Genomic DNA, 25,363 nt, shown 5'->3' with positions numbered 1-25,363 from the left:
CCTGTTTTCCCCACAATGTGATCCCACGCCAGAAACTGGCAGCACACAACGCTCAAAGTGGCGCTCTCCCTTGGCTCATCCCTTCAGATTCCTGCCCACACCCGGGGCACCTGGGCAGAAGGATGACAACACCTGCTTGGATTAGCCAGGCCAGTGCTGCGATTGCAGGAGCACACAAGAGGTTTGGTGCCAGGCACACATTGGCCATGGTTCGGTCATGTTGCTAGGGATACCTCTGAAGTCAGAGCCTCGTCCTGAGCCATGCTGCCAGGGAAACTGGCCTCTCCTAGCTGTGGCATACTGTGTGAGCCAAGCAAGGCCTACCACCCTAGGAGAGGGCCCAATGGTGTGACCATTATCATCTCCTGATCAAAGAAAGGCACCTCTAAGTTCAAAGGAAGTAAAAGAAATACAATTTTGGGGCTGGAGATTTAGCTCAACGGCAAATCTGCCTGGCAAGTGTGAGGTCCTTAGTTCAATTCCCAGTACCAAAAAAAAAAAAAAAAAAGAAAGAAATATAATTTAAGCTTCAGTTTCAAATCTGCTACATCAATGATGAGGTAAACGGTCATTGCTATACAGCAAAACTAAGAATCATTTAATAATTTTAGGGCTTGATTAGTCTAATAAAAGGGAAATAACTTTTAGTCCCCCCACCAAAAAAAGTTCTTCAATAAACACACTTTAAGAATTAAAAAGAGGGAATAAAAAGAGAAAGAGAAAACACTTTAGAAACATGAGACATAGAAATCAATGAAATAGGGCATTTTTTAGATCTTGAGCCAAATTTTAAAAAAAAACGTGAATAGCAACTAGGTAATCAAAAATAATTTGCTAGGTGTAAAAATGATACTGGGGTTATGCTAGACACTCAAATATCTATGAGTGGAATAATATGACATGATACCTCGGATTTGCTTCGAAACAATCCAGAAGATCAGAGATGAAGCTGATTTCAATGTTCAAGCCATCATGCCAGTTGATATATTCTCTTGTTTTCTTAAACTTACAATTTTCCATAATATTTAAATTCTTTTAAAAAGCAGCAACCATAGCCAGGCTTGGTAGTGCACATCTGTAATCCCAGTATTCAGGAAGGTAAGATAGGAGGATCACTGCAAGTTCAAAGCCAGCTGGGCTACAAAGTAAGTTCAAGGCCAGCATGAACTGCATAGTGAAACCTTGTCTCAAAAAGACAAAAAAAAATTTTAGTTAAAAAAAGCAACCAGATATGGTGGTGCGTGCCTATAATCCCAACACTCAGGAGGCAGAAGCAGGAGGATCACTGCCAAAGTCAAGGACAGCCTTAACTATATAGTGAGTTCAAGGCCAGGATGAACTACATAGTGAGACTTTGTCTCAAAAAACCAAGACAGAGAAAGGGAGGGAGGGAAGAAAGAAAGGAAGGATGGATGGAGAGAGAAAAGAAAAATATGCTGGGCATGGTGGCACACACCATTCTCAAGCACTGTGGAAGGCTGAGACAGGAGGAATACAAGTTCGAGCCCAGCCTTGGCAATTTAGCATCTTAGACCACATCTCAAAATAATAAAAAACTGGGATATATAGCTCAGCGTGAAGGCCCCAGGTTCAATCCTTAATACCACTTTTTTTAAAAAAAGCAAAGCAAAATGTGGTATGAGTGATCAAAAGAAAATTTTAAAAGTTTCTGCAGGTCTACAGTAGTATAAATTAATATAAAGCTAAACCTACAGAAAAGTGGGTAAAGTAGGAAGGAAATGCCACAGTCTTAGCTTTGAATACCTGCATAAGGCCATAAGCTGCGGGAAAGCCCATCATGTTACTAAAGACAGAGGCTGTGTTGTTTACCCGACTCGGCTAGTGATCTTTCTGGTGCAGGTCATCAGCAAGAGAAGCCTTCACCAGAAGTGAGAGCCCTGGCTCTTTCCACTAAACTGTGCTGCACTGTGTGGCAGGGGCTAAGGGTAGCTGCTTTTTTCTCTTAAATAGTATAAAACCCCACTAAAAATAAAATCATGGGGCTGGGGTTGAGCTTAGTGAGTATACATTTAGCATGCGCATAGCCCTGCATCTGATCCCAGCATCAAAAATAAATGAAAGTGAAATTAAAAAACAAAAACAGGGTTAGAGCATGTGCCCAGCACACGAGGCCCTGCATCCCCACACTGCAAATAAACATACTTTTTTGTTTTTAAATCTGGAGCTGGGTGCGGCAGCAGCAGCAGTACACACCTATGGCCCCTGCGACTTGGAAAGCTGAGGCAGGAGGATCACTTGAGCCCAGGAATTCGTGATCAACCTGAGCAACATAACAAGATCTTGTCTCAAAAGATGAAACAAAACAAAACACAACTGAAACATGACTATAAAGCAATGGAGTGGCTACTGTCTGGGGCATTTTGGAGCTGAATGTTTACTCTTTCCAAGTCTGGATAAGGAAAGGGTCCTCTGTGTGAAAGTGGCCACCTCCAGGATCCCACTCGAGGAAGGAAGAGCATGACACTTGTCAAGGTGCCTGAGGACTCACCAGAAACCCTCCCTCCCGGGGACTATCCCTCCCCACCAGGCACATCAGGAAGGAAGCATACTCAGGTGGCTGAGGAGGCACCCTACCTCTTCCCTCAGCGCATACTGCTCAATGAGTTTCTTCAGCTTCTCCCCCAGCTCCAGGTTCTCCTGGCGGAGCTTGGTGTTATGGATGTCGTGCTGCTCCAGCTGGGCCTGGATCTCATTTAAAGTCATCTGGAAATGTGCTGTTGCCTCCTTACGCCGTTCTTCCTCCTCCCGTGCCTGCTGCATATTTTCCTCCTTGTTGTCCAAAATAATGACTGTTAATAGTGTGACCTACAGATAAGAGGCTCACAGAAGCAGCTGACACAATGTGGGCTCATTAGTGCTACCTGAAATGCTGCTTCTGAGCGCCAGTTCCTCCCCAAAGGATCTCACTTAAAGCCAAGCTACTCTTTCCAAGGAGACACAGTAATGTGACACAAACTGCTCTACTCTTGAGTGTGACATAAGCACCTAAAGCCACCGCACTGAGCTATAAGTCTGGGGCTTCTCTCCACAGCCACCTCTCACTCATTGTCACCTTGGCTCAACCTGAAGAAGATAGAGCCCCTCCCACAGCTTCTGTTCTGAGTCACCCCGTCCACTCCCTAGGGGGCACGGGATATGTGGAATTCTTACTGTAAAAATTGCAAGTGTCAAAAGACTTTTACATGTCTAAATGCATCAGTCTACTCAAAATGACCTGTCATGATACAGTCCCACTCACTTTACTTAATCCACGGAATTCCAATGAGGACCAGACAGTGATGGTCCCACTCAGGTAGAGTGTCTTGGGTGGGCTACCTCAAGGCAGGGGCTGTGCTAGGGAAGGGGCAGTGGGTGAGGGTCCTGCCACTGGGAAGGGACAGACTCCCCAGTGAGTTGGATCCACACTCTTCTGCCCTGTGCATGCTGGTGCATCTCTGGGCACTACTGGGTCTCCTTTGCAGTCACCACCAAGGTGTGAGCACTGCTGTGAAGGCACTCAGCAGCCTGCATAGCAGCTGCGCCGGGTAGAGTGGATCTCCCAGGAGATCTGCACTGTCCTCATTAGAGCCTGACTCCGGTCTCTCATTTCCCAGTAGCTCCTATCCGTGGGGGTCAGTGGTGTCAGGGCAGACAGAAAGGGACCACTTTGAGCTTCCTAACTCTTTAAGCAAGAAAGCTGTGGTGTAAACAGCAGTTCTAGGCCGACTCTCTGTGAGTGATTAGGAGTTAACTAATCCTTCCCCGGGAAACCAAAATGCACTGAGCAGTTGTCAGTCTTATGTCACACTGGCCTCACACACAGCATCAGTCCAAGCACAGCAGAAGGTGGTGTCCTGCTGTCTATGCAGTATAATGCTTTTCCTTCAAATGGGCACAAGGTGATTATAAGGTCAGGTCAGTACCTCTTGAAAACCAGCAAAATGAATCAACTAACCTTTAAGGTCTTATTGTGACGCTGAAGCTCCCTGCATAAAGACTCCAGTTTGCTTCTCGCCAAAATAGCCTTGCTGTGCTCACTTTGTAAGTGAACTTTCTCTTTCACTATCTGGGCTTGCTTCTTCTGCAAAATCTTCATTTGCTTCTGAACATTCCTGCTCTCCTCCAGCTGCAATCAACAAGCACTTTACATTTAGGAAGGACAGTAGCAGCTCAGAGTCCCTGCCAGAAGGTAAAGCCACCTACTCTTAATGAAGCCAAACACTGTGGGCTGGGGCAAAATTTAGGGGGACAGAACTTGCTGAGCACCATGAGGCCCCAGATCCACCCCATCAACAAACACAAAGAGAGATGGTGGTGTATAATATTTTAGTTAAACTGCTCCTGGCCATGCAACACTGCCAACCTCCTCTCTTTGCCAGCTGCAACAGGGAAGTAAGCAAGTCTAGAGTGGGTAGAAATGATCATGGATCTCTTTCTTTGGCCTTCAGATACATTTAATTTTCACAACCTTTTATTACCCATACTTAGCTTTATCATCAAAGTTTTTCAACAGAAAATATCTATAGACCAGATACTAAGTTACCCAGGATTCCATAATTAGGACAGAATGTCATGGAGCTATGACCCTCACAACTGCATCACTGCTTCCTTGGTGTCCCCACTAAGCTAGCCAGGGTTCTTTACTGTCTGTCACCTTGCCCAGCTCCAGATGCTGACGAGAGCTCTTCTTTCTTATTCCAGCTCAGTGACTCTCGTCACGTGGGGATGGCTCCATGTCCAGCTCCAACTCTGAGTCCTAAACTCATGCCACTCTCCAGTAGGGCACCTGCCACCTTGTAAGGTCCCAAGCCACTGGCAAGGCTCCACCAGAATTCAGGCTGCCCTTGGGGGAATGACCTGCTTGCTCTGGCTGAGACCTACCCTGCGGAAGCCAGGGCCCTGGTAGACCCCAGGCCAGCCACATCCTGAACGGTCTGCTGTGTGTCTGTCTAGACCTTTTCCTATCCATTCAAAGACATGTTGAAATCTAAATATAAAACTGCTTTTATTGTGCTGTGTCTCACCTCATTAAAAAAAGCGATGCTTTAGGAATTATCACAGTTTTATTTTTCTAAACAACACAGGCCATGGTACTGAAACAGTCAGGAGAATCTAAAACTCGGTAAGCAACACTGTGAGTTCTTTGTGAGGAAAAAGGTTACGATCTGAGATTTGAAGCACATGGGTCTATTTCATGGTACAATCCACACCAGCAGATAAGATGGCAGCCTCACTGATCTCTGTACAGCTCTTCCAGGGAAAGAAAAAGATGCTGAGTCACGACTTCAAAAGCAAGAGTGCCACCATGTGGCCAGTCAAGCACACCAAGCATCCTCCAGGCAGCGTGCTCCGCGGATACTCAGGAAACACTCTAGCTCCCTTCATTGACGTTGCCGATCACCTGGCTGCCACTTGGGGGCAGCAGTGCAGGGTCAGAGGCTGCCGTCTCTAACCGGCACCCAATCTCCAGGTCAGGACCTCAGAATCCTGGGCTCAGCATTCCTGGCTTCCCTAAGTGCACAAGTCATTTCATTTCCCCGTGTAGTGCTAACAAAAAAAAAAAAAAAAAAAAAAAAAGCAAACTTTTTGGCTTTAGTTATTCTGCATTTGCTGTGACTAGTTCAACTGAGGAATTTACTTTTTCTTGTTTTCTTCTAATAAACTTAAGTGGCTGCCTAACTGTCTTCATACAACTCAGTTTTTAAGGTTCAGTGACCTCACTGGCCTACTGTTACAGACCAGTGGTTAGAAGCCTTCTGTAAAGGACCAGCAAGTCAGTATTTTAGGCAATGCAGGGCCACATATGGTCTCTGTCATGTATGGTTTATTTTTGAACATCTAAAAATATAAAAACATTCTCAGCTTGTTGGCACATGCACAGGCTGTAACTGACTTGGCCTGCACACTGCACACAAGCGCATCTCAGGCCCTTTTTGTGCAGCGGGCATCTGGCCCATCCAGGCTTCGTCAGGACACACAATGGCACCAACACTCTCCTGTGTTTCCTAGGACACGGTTTGGGTAATGAGTTCTAAATGTTCAGTTTCACATGACATTACCAGTTGTCCAAAGTGGCCAGCACATTTTGTTCCCGACAGCAGTGTGTGAGAGCGTGCAGACCCACGCCCTCTCCAAAGCACAGTATGTTTCCATGTCTTCGTTCCTGCCACGACCATGGACAAAAACTAGATTCTGTCATCTCAATCAGCATTCCCCTGATCACTGTGAGATAAAACATCTCTCCATGTGTTGTCGGGCTTTAAGTTATTACTGTATCCTTTTCTACTTCCATGAAACATTTTTCTATATCTTCCACCCAATTTTCCCCGGATGACTGTCCTTTTCCTGCCTATCGGTAGGTGTTCAAGTATTCTTGATACAAAATCTTCACTGTATTTGTTCATAATATGCTTTCATGTCTTTGTTTGGTTTTGCTTTTTGAGACAGAGTCTCCCTACATAATGTAGGCCAGCCTTGAGATTGCTATTACACAGCCCAGGCCGCTCTTGAATTTAGAATCCTGTGGCCTCAGCTTCCTGAGTGTTGAGACTAGAAGTGAGGGCCACCAGGTCTGGCAACATTTTTTTTCCTGGTAGTGGGGACTGAATTGAGGGCTTTCTCACTGAGCCACATTTGTAATCCTTTTTTGTATTTTTCAAAGACAAGGTCTCACCAAATCACTCAGGCTGAGCTGGAACTTGAGATTCTCCTACCTCAGCCTTCTAGAGTGCTGGGAGTATAAATGTATGCAACCATAACTGGCTGAAAATTTCATTTTTTCAGTAAGACTAACACCTTTTTAAATTCCATCACAAACATAAGGATGGTAATTCTCCCTTAAGTGCATCCAGATTCCACAAAAGCTTCAAAATCCCAAATGGATGATGAAAAAAGCAAATGAATTCAAGACCAGCCTCAGTGTTTTATTAAAAAACAAAAAAAAAAAACCCAAATGTGTTTCCCAGCCCCCACCTAACTATTGAATTGAACTTCAAACCTATAGAATAAGTGGGCCAATATACTTAATGTATCTATGACGCAGAAAAAGGGGACTCTAGCTACCAAACCTTACCACATGATAATAACCTACACAAGCACAGGAAAAGGGAAAAATAAGATTATAAGTGCTTTGGAACCATGGTACAAAATGATGTGACTGGCATCCACCATGTGGCAAGCATGGGGGCCACATGGTCCCTCTTGCCCCATACAGATCTCCATCTCACCTGCCTCCACACAACACTTCTACATGGCAGCGTGACAAGCAGTGACAATACCAAAGGGTGCTGTGGCAAAAGCACTGGCAGGGGGTAAGAAATGAGGTTTTCCAAATGCTTCTTATGAGCAGGCTACTCCCTGGTGGCTTCACCAGTATTCGATCTGAATGCCGCACTTCTTCAGTGAAATGAGTGTCATTTCAACAAATTAAGCTTTATTGCTTTTTCTAAAGGCATTACATATTTCATCTTTCACATGTCCAGGACAAATTCATAGCAAAAAGATTCCTCACGGGGCAAGTCTGCAGTGTGCAATGTCTGAAAATTAATACAGAGGACCACACCCATGCAAACGATCAAAAGCACAAAGGGCAGCGCTACTTCAAGTGGGACACGAGGCCCAGTGGCATCCTCAGTGTTTCCCAAGAGCTTGGGAAGAGGCAGAGTCGCAGGCCTTGCAAGCATCAAAAGCAGCCAGTTACTGTTCACATGCTCTCCTGCTCTGGGCCCCATCCGCTGCTCTGGTAATGCTGGCGCGGGCAGCTCCAACTACACTGCCTCTTCCGTGGCCTAGTCTTCTTCTGCATGTGGCCTTCTGCATTTGCCCATTTCTGTTCAAGTCCTTTGCTGAACTTCTTGCACCATTCTCCTCATTGCAGCAGAAGCCAGCTTCCAAGGCTAGCAGAAGCATGCCTCCCCTGAGCCAGGAGTCCACACAGCTCTTCCACCACCTCTGTTGTCGGGACACTCACGGCCCACTTGCCGAGGTACAGGGCTCCCCACAGGCGCGTGGCAGAGGCCACTGCATTGCTGACCTCTGGCCACTCACGCAACCTGGACTGCTTCGTGAACCAAGGGAAAGTCACACTGTCGCTCTGGGGAATGAGCAGCCCTGAGCTGCTAACTGACAAAAAGGATAGTTTGTGATATGGAATAACTTTTCTAACAATAGCTGAAATTACATAAAATTGCAAATGGTAATTCACCTAAGTCACAAAGAGTAATAATTTTAGCATTTATACTTAAATTGCTTATTATAAAAGTTCCCCATCAGCCTCTCTTTAAAGTGGTCTAAGTTTCCCATTTTTCAATCTGAGCAAGCTGGCAGGCTCCTATGTGCACGCTGCTGTCACAATCCCAAGAAGATAATTAATACTACTTGAAATAACATAGGACCACAATGAAGTTTTGGATAGGATGAATTTCTTTGGAAGATGGAAAAAAGAATGCTGGCACTCACCAGATGCTAAATAAATACTCCCTGAGACATAGTATTGTTTTACTGAACCATTTCATCTAACTCACAATTCCAATCAAAATGGTTAGAATCTTTGTCTCTAGAACTCCCTTAGGAAAAATGAACTACAGAAATCACTATAATCCAATTAAGTGGCTCCAAAAGGATCAGAACACAGCAATGGAAGGGCTGATCTAGAAAGTACTCTACAACACAGTATCAGAAAATCTATACCAGCAGCCACAGTGGAAGGAGCACATAGTCCCAGCTACCTGGGAAGCTGAGCAAGAGGATCATTTGGAGTTCAGGGTTAGCCTGGGCAACATAGCAAAATTCCACTTCAAAAAAGACACAAATCTATGCTACAGCTCAAGACTATAATGTACTACATATATTACCTAGTAAAATGAAATTACACAATCAAGAAAAAGCCCCAAGAGCCAGGCATGGTGGCACACACCTGTGATCACTCTGTGAGGCTAAAGCAGGAGGATTGCAAGTTCCAGCAGAGCCTGTCTCAAAAAAATAAATAAATAAATAAAATGTTTTAAGACCTGGAAAGCCAGGCATGGTGGCACACACCAGTAATCCCAGCACTCGTAAGGCTGAGGTAGGAGGGCAGCCTGGGCAACACAGTGAGTTCAAGATCAGCCTAGACTACACAGACCCTGTCTCAAAAAAAATAGAGCCAGCCACACCTGTAATCCCAATACTTAGGATGCTAAGGCAGGAAGATAATGGCTCAAGGCCAGTCTGGGCTACATAGTGAGTTCCAGGCCAGCCTGGGTTACATAGTAAAACCTTGTTTCAAAAAAATCAAAATAAGTAGTCTTCTTCAATTTTTGAATAAAATATAATTTGACATTTAAAGCTAGATCAAAATCATATTTCTAAAAGCTGATTCACAACAACAACAAAAATCAAGAAGTTCATCAAGCACACACACATTGCCCTTGATCAATACTCACAAGATCAGCATACTTCTTACAGAGAGCTGCCAGCTTCTCCTCTGGGGTTGAAAGGGTGTTTAGGGCTTGCATCAGTAATAAAACTTCTTTTCCTAATGATGAACAAGATAAGAAGTATAAGTCCTACCTTAGGACAAGAAAGAAGTCCAATCTGAATTGTGAATCCTCTACATACCCAACTTTTCTCCTGCAAAGAGAATTACACCTGTGACTAGAAATGAGCTATTTATTCTCTCAAGTACCAAAGTAATGTGGGGCTGAGGAAAGCGCTCACATACAGTGTGTGGAGCCCCAGCTTCAAACCCCAGTACCTCAAAGGAAAGAAAAAGAGAGCTAGTTTTCAATTCTGGATCAGCAGTCCCCCTCCACTCCCATCCCACCCCAAGTTACATCACTTGTTCACCATCCACTCACTCTGCGAACTATTCCTAAGAAGTGCTGGGAGCATCACATTTCCCCTGCCTAACCCTTGATGTCCAAGCGAAGACAAGGGACAAGTTACAAAGGGCAAAGACGGTATTTCTCCAAGCCTCCTCCTAAGCAGGCACACATTCAGAAGCCAGGTCGAAGGGAGCTGCAGCTGGTACCAGGCTTAGCTCATCTAAAATGCACATAATCACTGGCCACACAGATCTTTTTCCAGGAGCAATAAGCATATCCATCATGTAACCAAGGTCAGTGTAAACAAACGGTGGTAAGCCAGCTCTTCCCTTGGAGAATAGGGCTTACCAACAGTACCTGAAGGACTTTGGCAACACAAAGCAGGCAGCTGAGACAGGAAGGAAAAATATCTCAACATAAGCTACAATATTGTATTTCTTAAGCTGGGTCATAGACAGCTTTATTTTTTTAAATGTTCATTCTTCCATGCAAGATATTTCATTAAATATCACAAAATTATTTTGGTATTTGGCATAGAGACTGCTATGGGAGGAAAAACTTAAAAAAAGAAAATACTCTGTCGAGTGTGGTGGTACATGCCTGCAATCACAGCACTCAGGAGACATTTCATATGAAAATGGAACCACACAGTGTGTGGCTTTTGTGTCTGCTTCTATCACTTTGTAAAGTGTTTTTTGAGGTTCATTCATGTAAGATCTTTCATGTAGGATCATTCCTTTTATGGCTGAATAATATTACATGGATATATCACACCTTATCCATTACGGATGTTGTGTCACTTCAACTTTTGGGTTATTACAAATAAATCTATGAGCATTCATGTATAAGATTCTGGGTAACACCTTTTTTTTTGAGGAAGAGTCTTGCTATGTAGTTCAGGCTGGCCTTGAACTCATTATGCAGCCTAGGCCAGCCTTGAACTTGAAATCCTCCAGCCTCAGCCTCCCACGTTAGGATTACAGGCATATGCCACCACACCTGGCCTAAAAATCTTAGTTATAATAACTGTAAAAAATGAGGGCTCTGACCAGCCTAAACCACATAGTGAGACCTCTGTCTCAATAAAAGTGGAGAGGGGACCACCAGGTGGGTGACACACACCTGTAATCCCAGCTACTTGGGAGGATAAAGTTGGAGGACTACAATTTCAAGGGCAACCTGGGCAACTTGGCAAGACCTTATCTCAAAATAAAATTTAAAATGCAGGGCTACAGTTGTAGCTCAGTGGTAGACTGCTTGCCTACCACGTATAAAGCAGAGATTTAATCTCCAGTACCACAAAGGAGAAAATGGGGGAACACACAAATAAGTAAATAAAAGGGGCTTTCAAATTCTGTTCATTATATTTAGACTGCCACATTCTTGCTCTAAACTGCTAACTACATAGCAGGAGAAAAAAACCACCCTTGAAAGCCAAGCACCCTACTTTTCCAACTACAGATAATATTCTGTACCTAGTGTTTAAATAAACTGATCAAATGAATATTTAGTCTTCATCTAAGTTTTGGTCAGATTATGTTAAACAAGAAAACAAGGCAAGTCAAATACTGCTTCTGTCAAGCTGGCTCCAAACTTTTCTAGAAAGCTAATTTTTGATGAATTACAATAAGCTCCCCACTCTGCTGCTACTGCCTCCTGCATATACCCGCAGCACACACACAAGCTGACCTCCCCTAGGACCACACACTGTACTGCGCACCTCCAGGCCAGTCCCATCCACGGTCCCCTGCACCACAGGAAGCAGGAGCAAGCGGAGTGGTGTGCAAAGGTCAGTCATGAGCGACTCTTACCTAAGGTCTTCTCTTTGTTCCTGCTGCACTCTGAGTCCTGCTGACCATCAGGGGGGTCAGTCCGAGCCTCCCGCCCAGGAATTGTCTCTCTTGCCTCCTTTGCGCGATATGCTGGGCTCACTAAATTCCTATTCTTGGTGATAAAGTCACTACCTTCATCTTCTTCCAATGAATGCTTGTTACTTGTGCCACCACAACTGGAGTCTTGATGCTGGAGAACATCATTTGCCTGGGCATTACACAGCACATCTGCTTTCACCCCTAGCCCACAAATTCCAGCTTCTTCCATGGTGCCCATCTCACACTAGAAGGGAGGGAAAGAGAGAAAAGAGGAAAGTAGTAATCCCTACTTACAACCAATAGCACATCAGGTCCTGACAGGGTTTTTTGTTGTTTCTCTTGTTGAGATAGGGTCTCACTGCGTAGTCCAGGCTAGCTTCTAACTTGTGGCCAATCCTCCTGCCTCAGCTTCCACAGTGCTGGGGTTACAGGCATGTGCCTTTTTTTCTTTCTTGATGGTTTGTAAAATCCATTTAAAGGGGCTGACAATCTACCTCAGTGGCTCAAGGCCTTGCCTGGTAATTGCAAGGTCATGAGTTTGATCCCCAGTACCAAAAATAAAAAAAAATAAAATAAAATCCATTTAAAGATGGAAATTTCTAAAGTTTCACCAAGATAAGGATATTAACTTCTTTTGTTTTTGTTTTGCAGTGCTGAAGATTGAACTCAGAGCCCTGTACCTACTAGTCAAGTGCTCTAGCACTGAGAGACACCATACTGAAAGTCTGGGGTTAATGAAGCTCAGTGATGGGGCCTTGCACCACATGGGTGACACCCTGGTTTGAGCCCCAGCACTGCAGGAAATAAAGTTAAAACGTCACACAACTACATAATAACACAAAGGGTCAGACATGCCATTTAGTTGTAAACCTGAACTTATTTCCGTATAAAAACCCACTGTTTAAGAATAATTAGCACCTTATCTTCCTGAAAGAATTAAAAGTATCATACCACAGCCATATACGCACACCCACATTGAGAGTGGCACAGTTTGTAACAGCCAAAACTTGGAAACAATCCAGATGCCCATCAACTAATGAATGGATAAAGAAAAATGTGGTTTTTTATATACTATGGGGTACTACTCTGCCTTAATGGATAAGCTTGAGACATTTCTAGGTAAATGGATGCATCAAATTGGGCACACAAATGTAAATATCACATTGTTTCTCTAGTGTGAGAGACTGTAAATAAGGTAAATGGTAAAAAAGACCAAAATGTATAATAGATATTGTGAAATAGGACAAAAATGTTCAAATGGAGAGGGGAAAGGAAGGAAAGTAAAAATAAATGAGAAAAGCAAAAGCAGACACAAAGCTTTTGTAAATGAGGGAGAGAGGAGGGGTTGAAGGGAGAGTAGGGGAATGCCTGTAATCCCAGTACTTGGGAGCCTGAGACAAGAGGATCACTTCGAAGTTCGAAGTTCGAGGCCAGCCTGGGCTACATAGTGAGTCCAGGCCAACTTGCATTACAAAAGCAGACTCTGTTTCAAAAAAAATGTCCCTAGCACTGCAGAAAAAATATCCAGCTTGGGTCTGTTTCCCAGCTCTCTCCCAAGGAAGTGGGACTCACTCAAAGTCCCCACCAGTGGGATGTGACCAGAGGCATGACTGTCACCTTTTCCACCAGACTTCTACTCTCAGAAACATGCATTTCTTGCCAGGTGTGGTGGTACACCACTGTAATTCCAGCATCTGGGAGGCTGAAGCAGGAGGATCACAAGTTTGAGCCCAGCCTGGGCAACTTAGTAATTTAGTGAGACCCTATCTCAAAATCAAAAAGGGTTAGTGTGAAGGCCCTGGGGTTCAGTCCCCAGTACCACAAACAAATAAATAAAATGAATTAATGAACTAATGAAGATAAACAAGTTACAATTAGTTGTAGCTCTTTCTCTACCACCTCTTCCCCACTGTGGCTGGGCAGGTCTCCAGGATGCTCCAGGAAGGCAGAGGCAGAGGCAGAAACAGCGCAGCTCTAAATATCTTACACACCACCCACCCACTGCCATTCTCCACAAGCCACCCTCGGGGCCAGCAGGCAAACCAGCATTAAGATTTCTTCACAGCAAGCCATAGAAACTGTGATTTTAAGCAGCTCTCCTTGCCTAAATAATATACTATGCATAGGAAAGACAGCCTCATTTCAGTGTTTTTTTCCTTGAATCAGTAATTTTATTTCATCCTTCTACCACAGTTAACCCTACTCCTTTATGTGTGATAGTTGCTAACACAATTACTGGGTTACTATGTGACACGAATGTAAATTCTATACATTTCCTCTGTAACAGAAAGAGGTTTTCTTCTTCTTTTATTTTGCTTATTTGTTTGTGATTTTTTTTTTGTGACAGGGTCTCGTGCTATGCAGTTCAAGCTGGCCTTGAGCTCACTTTGTAGCCCAGGCTGGTCTCGAACTCGCAATGATCCTCCTGCCTCAGCCTCCCAAGTGCTGGGATTACAGGCATGAGCCACCACGCCCCACTACTATTTGTTTGTGTTTTGAGACAAGGTCTTGCTATATAATACAAGCTTGTCTTGAACTTGTTTATGTAGCCAGGCCAGGGACTACATGTGTGTGCCACCACACCTGAGTGTCTTTTTTCCTTTCTGAATAATACAACTGAGGCATTAAGTGGAATAACTATCTAATATTCTTCTGTTGCTTTGTTTGTTTGGTACTGGGGATACAACTCATGACCTCACACTGGCCAGGCAGATGCTTACACCACTGAGCTATATCTCCAGCCCTTTCGTTTTTTTGTTTTTTGTTTTTTGTTTTTTTTTTTTGAGACATAATCTCATTCTACAATTTAGGCTGCCCTTGAAATTGCAGCCATCCTCCTGTCTCAGCCTCCTAAGTGCTGGGATCATAGGCATGTGTCACCATACCTGGCTTCTAATGTCCTTTTATCACATGTGGACAAAAGCAACGCTCAAAAATTAATGGGCCCACTAGGGATATAGCTCAGTGACACGAATACCTACCTGGCAAGCACAAGGTCCTGAGTTCAATTCCTGGTAAATAAAACTTAATGGGTCAGGAATAGGAGTACATATCTGTGATTCCAGCACTCTGGAAGACTGAGGTAACAGGATTCCAAATTCAAGCCCAGCCTGAGAAATTTAACAAGTTATCAGGACTCTTTCTCAAAAGAGAAAATAGAGAAAGAACTAGAGATGTATTTCAGTGCAAAGGCCCTAGGTTCCATCCCAAGTACTACCAAAATTATTATCACCACCACCATCAAGAAATGGTGGGGGCCAGGAGTTTAGCTTAGTGGCATAAGCACCTGTCCTGGCAAGTGCAAGGTCGTGAGTTTGATCCCTGGTATAAAAAAAGAGAGAAATGTTGGGGAAATAGCTCAATGTTAACAGTGCTTACCTAGCACACATAAGGCCCTGAGTTTGATCCCCTGCACAGCAAACAAACAAAATGTAATGGGAAAGCCAGATATGGTAGCACGCATTATAATCCCAGCACTTGGGAGGCTGAGGAGGAGAATCACTACAAGTTTGAGGGCCATCCTGTGCTACATTGTGAGTGCAGCGGCAGCCTGAACTACACATAACAAGACCTTCTGTTTAGAAAATAATAATAACAATTAATGGAAGAAGCCAGGCATGGTGGTGTACTCCTGTAATCTCAGCACTCAGGAGGCTGAAGCAGGAGGATAGCTGTGAGTTTGAGGCCAGCCTGGGCTACAAAGTGAGTTCGCGGTCAGTCTGAACTGCATAGTGAGACCCTGTCTCACACACACGCACAAAAAAAAAAAAAAAAAAAAAAAAATGGGAGAGCAGAGATTTGTTATTTCAGATTATAACATACACCACTGAAAAACTATGAATAATTTAAAATACTATCATTAAAAGGGATGGAAGAGAGGTTAAGGAAGCTAAAACCTTGCTTTTAATAGTCTAATGTCAAAAAATCAAGTACTGTGATTTTGGAAGAATAAATTAGCACCAGGACTTTGAAAACTCTTTGGCAGTATAGATGCCTTCCAAGCCAGTTAAGGCAACTCCCAGGCCTTCATCCAGCGTGCACATGTATACACCCAAAGGCCAGGAACAGTAAAGCAACACTACACATAGTGGCCCTAAGATGGAATTCACCCCAAGTCCTGTAGGAGGAAGAGGATGGAGAAAATGCAGTCCATTTACATTATCAGGAAACAGGAACACACAGCCACAAAAGAAACTTCACAGAACTGACAATGCCAGGCAGGTGCCAGAAGGATTTCTGCTGGAGGAAGACAGGTCAACCTGACGCATGGCACTAGAACTCAGGAGTGGTGACCATGGGAAGGGGCTTCTGGGGTCCATTTCTTGATCTGGATGTGCACTTTGTGAAAATTCATCAGCCCAAATGTTTACAATTCATATACTTTCATGAATGTATATTTTACTTCAATAAATATTATTTTGAAACTTGCAGTGTATGCATTACTGATGTATTACGAAGAACAAAACAAATACTTCCCTCTTAGCTGGGCCTGGTGATCCAATGCCTATAGTCCCAGGTACCTCGGAGACTGAGGCAGGAGGATTACATAAACCTTTAAATCCAGCCTGGGCCATTTAGCAAGACCGCATGGCCAAAGGGAAAAAAAGAGAAAAGAATGAAAGGAAGCAAGCTGTTCCTCTAAGGAAAAAATACAAAGATATGTTGCCTTTGGGGCTGGGATGTTGCTCAGTGGCTAAGCACTTACCTAGCATATATTAAGCTCTAGGCTTTATCCTGAGCACTGCAAAACAAAACAAGGTTGCTTGCCTTTCATCATACTTTTAACACAATGCACATGCAAAATTTTGGTTTCTTCAAAAAGTAATCCTTTGGCCCAGGTGTGGTGGCAGACACCTGTAACCCCAGCACTCAGGAGGCTGAGGCAGAAAGATCATTATAAATTCTGGGCCAGTGTAAACTACATACCAAGATACTGTCCAAAATAAAAAAATAAAAGCTGGCCATGGAGGCCCATGCCTATAATCCCAGCACTAGTGAGGTCAAGGCAGGGATCACTGCAAATTTGAGACCAGCCTGAGTTACAAAGTGAGCTCAAAACCAGCCTGAACTGCATAGAGAGATCTTGTCTCAAAAAGATAAATATAATTACTATCAACAAACCACAGGTAAAGTGATTAATGCTACATTATACGTATATAACCACTACTTCCATCTCTGGTTTTTATCAAACATTAAACTGCCATATATCAATAGTCAAGCATCTAAATAATGTCAACAGAGACCTTTTACACAAAAGCAATAGAGGGGGAAAAATGAATGCCCATATCATATTCCCCAATTTTTTAAAATAATTTGAAGGGCCAGGAGTGGTGGTGCATGCTTGTAATCCCAGGATTCTGGATTCTGAAGCAATGAAGATAGCTAAACTATCTGTCTGCCTGTCTATCTACTTATCTGTTCATTAGGAAGACAAGTTTATTTTAGCTCACAACTTACAGATGCTTCAGCCTATAATCAGCTGTCTCCAGGCAGGACAGAGGAGAAACAGTCTACGGTGTGGCAGGAAGGAAGCAGCGAGACTTCCTTCTCTTTTTATCCACTCCGGCTACAAGCCTATTGGTTGGTGCCACACACACGAAGAGTGGATCTTCCCTCTTCAGTAAATCCATCATCCACAACCAGCACTATGCTGAACCAATCAGTAGACTAGTCCAGTATCACACACTCAGAATCCAGTCACTCCCAAAAGCCCCACCTATGAGCACATGAGGTTTGGGGGAGACATCTACATACAGGCATTCCACCCCTGCCCCCAAAAGATTCATGTGCATCCTTTTAATGCATTTAGTCCATTTCTAAGAGTTGCCAAAAACCTAACATTTTCAGCAATACTGAGAAGTCCAAGTCGAAATTCTCCTCTGAGATTTAAGGTGAACTCTTTGCTGCAAACCCCCGTAAAAATGAAAAGAAAGTTGGACACTTCCAATATACAATGGTACAATATAAATATTCCCATTCTGAAAGGTACAAACAGAAAGGAATGGAATTAAACCAAGATGCAAGTCCAGCAGGGCAAACATTAAATCCCATAGTCCCACATGGACTTGGATGGCTCTGCCCCTACAGGACTGCCAATGTTTGTGGCCCTCATGGATTCTCTCCTGGACCCACTCTGCTCCCTGTTTGTAGCCTTCCTTGGATGATCCATGTTCCTGGCTTCTCCAACCTTCTGGGGTCGCCACTGCACATTTGGTTTCATCCTCACATCTTCAACATATAGGGGTTCATTACCTGGTCTCCCAAGCCTTCTTCTGAAATCTGGGTGAAAGCCTTCCTGACTCTACAACTCTTGCATTTTGCGAGTGCCTAAAACCAGTGCCATGTGAATGATGTCAAGGCCTGCCACCAGCTACAGTCACAGCCAGGCTTCCCTCTCTTTTGGCTACCTGGATTTCTGAGAATTGTGAATCCAATTCCAAGGAAAATTGTCTAGGCTGTCACCATTCTGGAACATGGTGCCCTGAGGGCTCTCTTCTCAAAACAAATTCTTAAACCCTTGCAATTTTGAGGCTACAAGAGATAGACTCCTGCTGCGTCTAGTGAGGCCCTCAGGCCATCTTTTCCTTCTTATCTTCTCCTTTCTGTTTGAGACAAAGTATCAGTATGTAGTTCAGGCTGGCCTTGAACTCACTATGTAGCCCAGGCTGACCTCAAATTCATAGCCTCAACCTGAGTGCTAGGATTACAGGTATGCACGCCATGCCCAACAGGCCCTCTTTCCCACTGCCTTATTCCCAAATACGTGGCTTTTTTTAAATGATAATCTCTTCACCAACCAAGTTCTCCTCTGCTCCATCTTTACAGGCTGCAACTTTACTGAAGTTTCATTTCTGACCAAACTCAAAACTTTTGAAGTCATCCTGTGAGGGCCATTTGCTTTTGATTTTCAAGGTACAAAGCCTCCAACTGCAGCCATGCCACAACCTCAACATTAAACTGTCCTGAAACTTCTTTTGCTAGATGAGTTAGTCTGCTGCCCTTCATCTCAGTCTCCCACAATCTCTGGACACAAGCAAAATGCAGACAATTTTCCTACCACAGTATAGCACACATGCTGGAGCTCAAATCCCAATGCAGGCCTGTTCCCAACTGAAACCTCCTGAGTCTTGTCTTTTCCAGTTGCATTTCTTTCAGCATTCTGGGCTTCTGCATTCTGAGCAGAATCTCTTATCAAGCTCCATTCACAGCACTCTAGGGCTGCTTCTTCAGCTAGCATCTCAAAACCTTTCCAAACTCCTCCCTCAAGTCACTTGTAAAAGCTTCTGAACCACATGGTCAGGTAGCATTACAGCAACAGCCATCTTAGTCACTTTCTCATTGCTGGGACAAAATACCCAACACCCAAAGTTAAAGAAGAAAAGGTTTATTTTGGCTCACAGTTTGTAGAGGTTTCAGTCCATAGTCAGTTAGCTCCAAAGCAGGGCAGCATGGCAGAGGAGCATTGCTGTCCATAGCATGGCAGGCAGGCTACAAACTTACTGGCTACAACTACCCACACTCAAAGTGGTTCTTCCCTCTTTAATCCATACCTAGAGGTATGATAAACCAGTCAGTGTGGTCTAATTCACTGTCATACACCTATGATCCCACATCACACAGCCACGATCCAGTCACCTCCTGAAAGCTTCACCTATGAGTGCATGACACTTTGGGAGAACATCTAAATATAAACTATAATATGAAATATTCATTAAAATAGACTAAACTTTGGGTGATGTAACACACCTCAACATTTTTTAAAAGGGAACAAAAAAAAACAGAACAAAACAAAACAGTGAGAACAATATTGGGATTTCAAGAACAAGACAGAAGGAAATCCCCCATAGCTACTACAATTGTATATTGTTATCCTCTAATAAGATGCTCATAGCCAGACGTGGTGGCTCACGCCTATAATCCCAGCACTCTGGAGGCTAAGGCAGGAGGATGGTTGCGAGTTCAAGACCAGCCTGGGTTACAAAGTGAGCTCAAGGCCAGCCTGAACTGCATAGCGAGACTCTGTCTCAAAAAGACCAAAACAAAATAAAATAAAATAAATTTTAAAAAATAAGGAGATGCTCAGGTTACTGGTTTTTAGGCCTGCAAAATCAACCAAACAATGCAAGCATTAAATTGGTTTTTCTTTTTACTTTAATTGCTATCATCTCAGCCTGTGTTCCTCCAAATTAGCTGGTTTCTTGGGAAAGGGGGACTCTTCTTGTCTCCCAGCCCTTATGCTGGCTGGCTCATGGGAGGACACAGGTTGGCTTCTTGGTTCTCTTCCTGGCCCTCATGGCTGCCATTGGCTCACAAGAGAGTACAGCTTGGCTTCTTGGTTCTCTTCCCAGTCCTCATGGGTGCCACTGGCTCACAGAAAGATGCAGTTGACTTCTTGGTTCTCCTCCTGGCCTACAACTCTTGTTTTGTTTTCTTGAGACAGGGCCTCACTATGTGGTTCAAGGCTAGCCTTGATCTCGTTACATAGCCCAGGCTGGCCTCAAACTTGTGGCAATCCTCCTGCCTCAGCCTTCTGAGTAATGGGACCACAGACATGTGCCACCATACCCAGCCAATTTTAAAAGAGTAGAAATAATACAAAGCATGCCAAGCATGGTGGCGCTTGCCTGCAATTCCAGTTTTCTGGTTGGCTAAGGCAGGACAATCACAAGTTCCAGTGCAGTTTGGACAATATAGTGACCTAGTGAGACCCTGCTTGAGGATATACCTCAGTGTGAAGACTCTGCGTTAAATCCTCAGTACCAAAAAAGAAAAAGAATAACATTACAAAGCATTTAATCATACCACAACAAAATAAACTAGAAATTAGTAGCAATGATTTCTGAAGAACCACATTAAAATGGCTTATTTTATAGGGCTAAAATGATTTTAGTAAGAGATGTTTTTTCATGTGTGGGTGACAGGGTCTTACTATGTAATGCAGGCTGGCCTTGAACTCACACCAATCATACTGCCTTGGCCTCCCAAGTGCTGAGATTACAGGTGTGTGTGTCTCCATGCCTGGCAGTAATAGATGCTCTTTTACTGACATTGATAAAAAAAAAACACACAAAAAAACAATACACACTCATGTAGTCATTTCAATCACCAGCTGCTTTCCCAAGCTCAGACACCCTGACCAGTGCCCGATGTGCACATGTACAGAGGAAATCCTGGGTCCTGGTCAGCTGAGCACCAGTGAAAACCTCAACAGAGGTAGGTGACAAGGCCTCCATACAACACCACTTTCTCCAAAGCGGAGATCCTTAACTTGTCTCGGGTTCCCAGAGTCTGGCAAGAAGCCACCCACATAAGGAAAAGGGACTTTTAGCACCTCCACGCCAGCCACACTGAGCACTGTCAGAATCTGCTCATGTAACCTTTCCCACCCAGGGGAGAGGTGGCCTGTAGGTTCCCAGACCAGGAAAACAGGCTTTGAGGTAACTTACCCCAATTCGGACTCAAACCAGGAAAATTCAAATCAGGCCTAGTAAACTCAATGCTCTATTACACTGCTCCCATTACTTAGAAACCGGCCTTGGGAGATCAAAGTTCAAAGTCAAACAGATCTCTGATGCAAGCACAAAATAAATCTAAGAAGAGAATGTCTACAGGTACACAGCATGCTACACATATTAGGAACGCTGTGGCAAAGAGCTGTAGTATCTTTAACAGGAAGTCAGGCAGGTCTTATTTGGGGGGGTGATACTTTTAATAATAAACGGTTGAGGTTAGGGTTGAGGTTAGGTTTTTGTTGTTTGTTCTTAACTTTACATGTAGGATAAACTAAATTATCCCTAAATGGTACCTCAACCTTACATTATGAACCATTTGCTAGGTGAACTGCATACTATGTATAGCAAAGTAAAGACCAAAGTATATGCACTCCCTGGATGGGCTAGGAAATACAGATGTCTCAAAGAGCATTCGGCTAGTGCCTTCATGAAGCCTGAAGGTCAAGCTGGATGAGATGCTGCTCCCAACACTTGAGAGGCTGAGGCAGCAGGATTGCCATGAGTTTGAGGCCAGCATAGGCTAAACAATGAGTTCAAGGCCAGCCTGAACTACATAGCAAGACTCAGTCTCAAAAAACAAATAAATACATAAATAAGCAAACAAACAAACAAAAATAAACTCTTAAACTTTTCCAAGTATGTTAACAGGCTTTTTTTCTGTTTCTGTTTTTTTTTTAAACAAGATCTCACTTTGCAGTTCAGGTAGGCCCTGAATTCATAGCAATCCTCTTGCCTCAGTCTCCCAAATGCTGGGTGTTCACCACATGCCTGGCTGGAAATAGACTTTTACATTCCCAACACAAAGTGTTATAAAGAAAACCCTATGAAAATTACATTTTTGCATGTTTAAATTTTACAAATAACTTTAACTGTAAGTCATTTAAAATAGTTTATGTACTATTTTAATTTTTTCAAATAATTATTCTGGTAGCAAAGATTTTCTTACAGCTAATACTTTACCAGTCATTTCAAAATCATCTCTTAAACATTTTGGATCAGTCTTTAAAATATGTATTAAAAGACTCCATATCTCTTTAGTGTTCAAACAAAGGAATGAAAGGGTTTTATTTTTACCAGATAAAATGACAGTACACACCAGTATATAATTAGATTCTGATGTACATGTCCCTACAATATGCCTATATTCTTTAAAAGAATAAACTCTTCATGTCTCACAATACAAATTCCCAGCTGGGCATGTGCCACAGGCCTGTAATCCCAGCACACAGGAGGCTGAGGTAGGAGGATCATTGCGAGTTTGGGACCAACCTGGCTACAAAGTGAGCTCAAGGCCAGCCTGAACTGTATAGCGAGACCCTGTCTCAAAAAGACAATAAATAAATAAATAAATAAATACTTAAAGGTGAAACTTATATTGCAATCACAAAATATTTCTCTGAGACTTAATTATATAATATATAATTATATAATATATACTATTTTAATAACTGACCAAACAGACCCACATATGGGAATTTACTGCATTAAAATGTTATTAGTTTGGCACAGTGGCACAGGTCTTTATCAGCCTCCCAATGCTCTGGGAGGCTGATAAAGAAGGATCCCAAGTTCGACCACAGCCTGGGTTATTCAGCAAAACAAAGTTAAAAACAAAAAAAAAAAAACTTAGGTTGGGGATATATCTCAGAGTGACGGCTGAGTACTGCTAATAACAATCTCTAGTACTGCAAACAATAAAAATAAAACAAATCAATAAGGAAATGATCCCAGCAATTGAGAGGCTGAGACAGGAGGATTGTTGCAAGTTCAAGACCAGCCTAGGCCAAAAAGTGAGCTCAAGGCCAGCCTCAACTGTGTAGCAAGACCCTAACTCAAAAAGACAAGAAAGAAAGAAAGAAAGAAAGAAAGAAAGAAAGAAAGAAAGAAAGAAAGAAAGAAAGAAAGAAAGAAAGAGAAAGAAAGAAAGAAAACAAAAGAAAAAAAGAAAAAGAAAATGTGCAATATCCCCTGAACCATATGGACTGTGGGGGGAGGCAAACTGTTATCCTGGTGTCCTGTGTCACCCCTCCAGAATAAACAAGATCAAAACATAAAATTGAAAACCACAGGTCGTACACAACTATAATGACAGTTTTTGGGGGGCTGAGGCAGGAGGATCATGGAAGTTTGAGGCCACTCTGGGGTACTTATTGAGTTCAAAGCTAGCCTGAACTACACAGCAAGACTCTGTCTCAAAAAAAAAATCAGTAGAAAGAAAGAAAGAAAAAAAGAAAACTACGAATAACTAGAAGATATCCTAAATTTTTTCCATAACCTTGTCAAAGGGAGAGCCTTTCAAAGGAAAGTAAAAATTTCAGAAGCTGGGAAAGAATAAGAGAGGAAGATGAGCTTACTAAACAGTAACTGAACAGCTGGGCATGGTGGCACATGCCTGCAATTTAGGAGACTGAGGCAGGAGAATTGTTGTAAGTTCGAGATCGGTCTGGGCTACAAATTGAGTTCAAGGCCAGCCTGAACTGAATAGTGAGACTGTCTCTCAAAAAGACCAAAAAAGAAAAGAAAAGTAGTACTAAGAACTTCAGACTAGCCAAAGGACCACAGGAAGCTCTAACCCAATTCTCAAGGGTCTGTGACCAAGCACTAAAGAACTAAAAATGCCCAATACAGAAAAGTATTTTCAACCTCACTCATAATGAAAGAATTATAGGGGCTGGGGATTTAGCTCAGCGGCATAAGCACCTGCCTTGCAAGCAGGCAGTCGTGAGTTCAATCCCTGGTACCGATAAAAATGAAAAAGACAAAAAAAAAAAAAAAAAAAAAAAAAGAAAGAATTATAGCTGAGTGTGGTGACCCACGCCTGTAATCCTAAGAAGATGAGGCAGGATAATTGCCAGCAGTTCAAGGCCAGTTTGGGCTACATAATGAGTCCAAGATCAGCCTGAATTACAGAGCAAGACCCTGTGTCAAAAAAAAAGAAAAAAAAAAAAAAAAAAAGGAAAATAACAATGAAAAAGTACAAATAAAAATGCAAATCAAAGTAAGGCATTATCTTTTATCTACCAGCTGTTAGAGATTAAAACAGCAAAACAAAACTCAGTATGAGCACTTTCTACTCCTGGGGGAATCTAAATTGGTAGAGTGGGTTTTGCAGAGATATTTAACACTTTCCATCAATGTTTCAAAACATTCACTTAGCAATTCCATCACTTGGAAGTTTATTCTTCAGATATTCTCACTCAAGTGCAAAAGTTTATTTACCAAACCACTGCTTGGTGCCATGTAAAATCTGGAAATAATATTCATCAATAGGGAACTGTTATCACCCAATTCAAGGTAAGAAGATAAAACTATGCAGCCATCCAAAAAAAAAAAAAGGTTCAATCCTCACCATAGGGACGGGTAGTAGGAAGGCTCCCTTCCCAGGGCTGTGATGCCAATGGCTCAATGGTTACGTACTTGTCTGGTATGCAAGAGGCCCTGTGTAGCATCGCCAACACAGGAGGGGGTGGTCTCCAAAAGAGTAAGTTATATTTTGTGTCAATATGTAGTTTTCAAAGCTATAATGAAGTAAGAAAAATGAAACACTTGTGATACAGGATAAGCCTAACAATACAAATGAAAAACAAGGACAGTGTAGCTCAGTGGTACAACACATGTTTACCATGCCTAAGGCCCTTGGTTCAAAATTCCAGTGACTACTCCTCCAAAAAGCATGCATATATAAACCTGAATACAGATAAAATTTTCCTACAAGGATATCCCCAAGCCAACCAGGTTGTAGTTGCACATGCCTGTATCCAAGAACTCAGGAGGATCACAGGATCACAGCAAGTTTGAGGGCAGTCTGAAGTCCACAGAGACTTCTAAATCAATCTGAACTACACAGTAAGACCCCATCTCAAACAAACAAAGAAAACATAAAAGTGAGAGCAAGGAGCCTGGGGGTGGTGGCTCATGCCTGTAATCCCAGCACTTGGGAGGTTGAGGCAAAAGGATTATTGTGAGTTCCAGACCAGCCTAGATTACAAAGTGAACTCAAGGCCAGTTTAAACTTCATAGAGACCTTGTCTCAAAAATACAAAAAAAAAAAAAAAAAAGTGAGAGTGACAGAGAAACCAAGTGAACAAGAGCAAGAGACCAGAGAGCTGCAATGGCACATGTTTGGAAACACAATACTTTAGGAGGCTGAGGCAGGAGGATTCCAAGTTCAACTCCT

At 42.9% G+C, this 25,363-nt stretch overlaps 1 protein-coding gene across 2 annotated transcripts in view; it reads right to left on the bottom strand.

The window, feature by feature from the left end:
- Positions 1–25,363, bottom strand: part of Txlng (taxilin gamma) — a 49,781-nt gene that overhangs the window by 9,984 nt on the left and 14,434 nt on the right. For both annotated transcript variants that reach the window (XM_063242940.1, XM_003463051.5), the window contains exons 2-5: positions 11,615–11,918; positions 9,423–9,514; positions 3,956–4,126; positions 2,596–2,790 (exon numbers count right to left, since the gene is read on the bottom strand). In XM_063242940.1, coding sequence (XP_063099010.1) covers positions 2,596–2,790; positions 3,956–4,126; positions 9,423–9,514; positions 11,615–11,918 — 762 coding nt within the window. The remainder of the gene's footprint in view (positions 1–2,595; positions 2,791–3,955; positions 4,127–9,422; positions 9,515–11,614; positions 11,919–25,363) is intronic.

This window comes from Cavia porcellus, unplaced genomic scaffold (genome assembly GCF_034190915.1).
Source record: "Cavia porcellus strain 051 isolate PalLab524CR breed Dunkin Hartley unplaced genomic scaffold, mCavPor4.1 scaffold_33, whole genome shotgun sequence".
NCBI classification, from domain to species: Eukaryota; Metazoa; Chordata; class Mammalia; order Rodentia; family Caviidae; genus Cavia; species Cavia porcellus.
The sequence above is the reverse complement of the archived record's forward strand: the minus strand, read 5'-3'. Positions and strand labels throughout refer to the sequence as shown.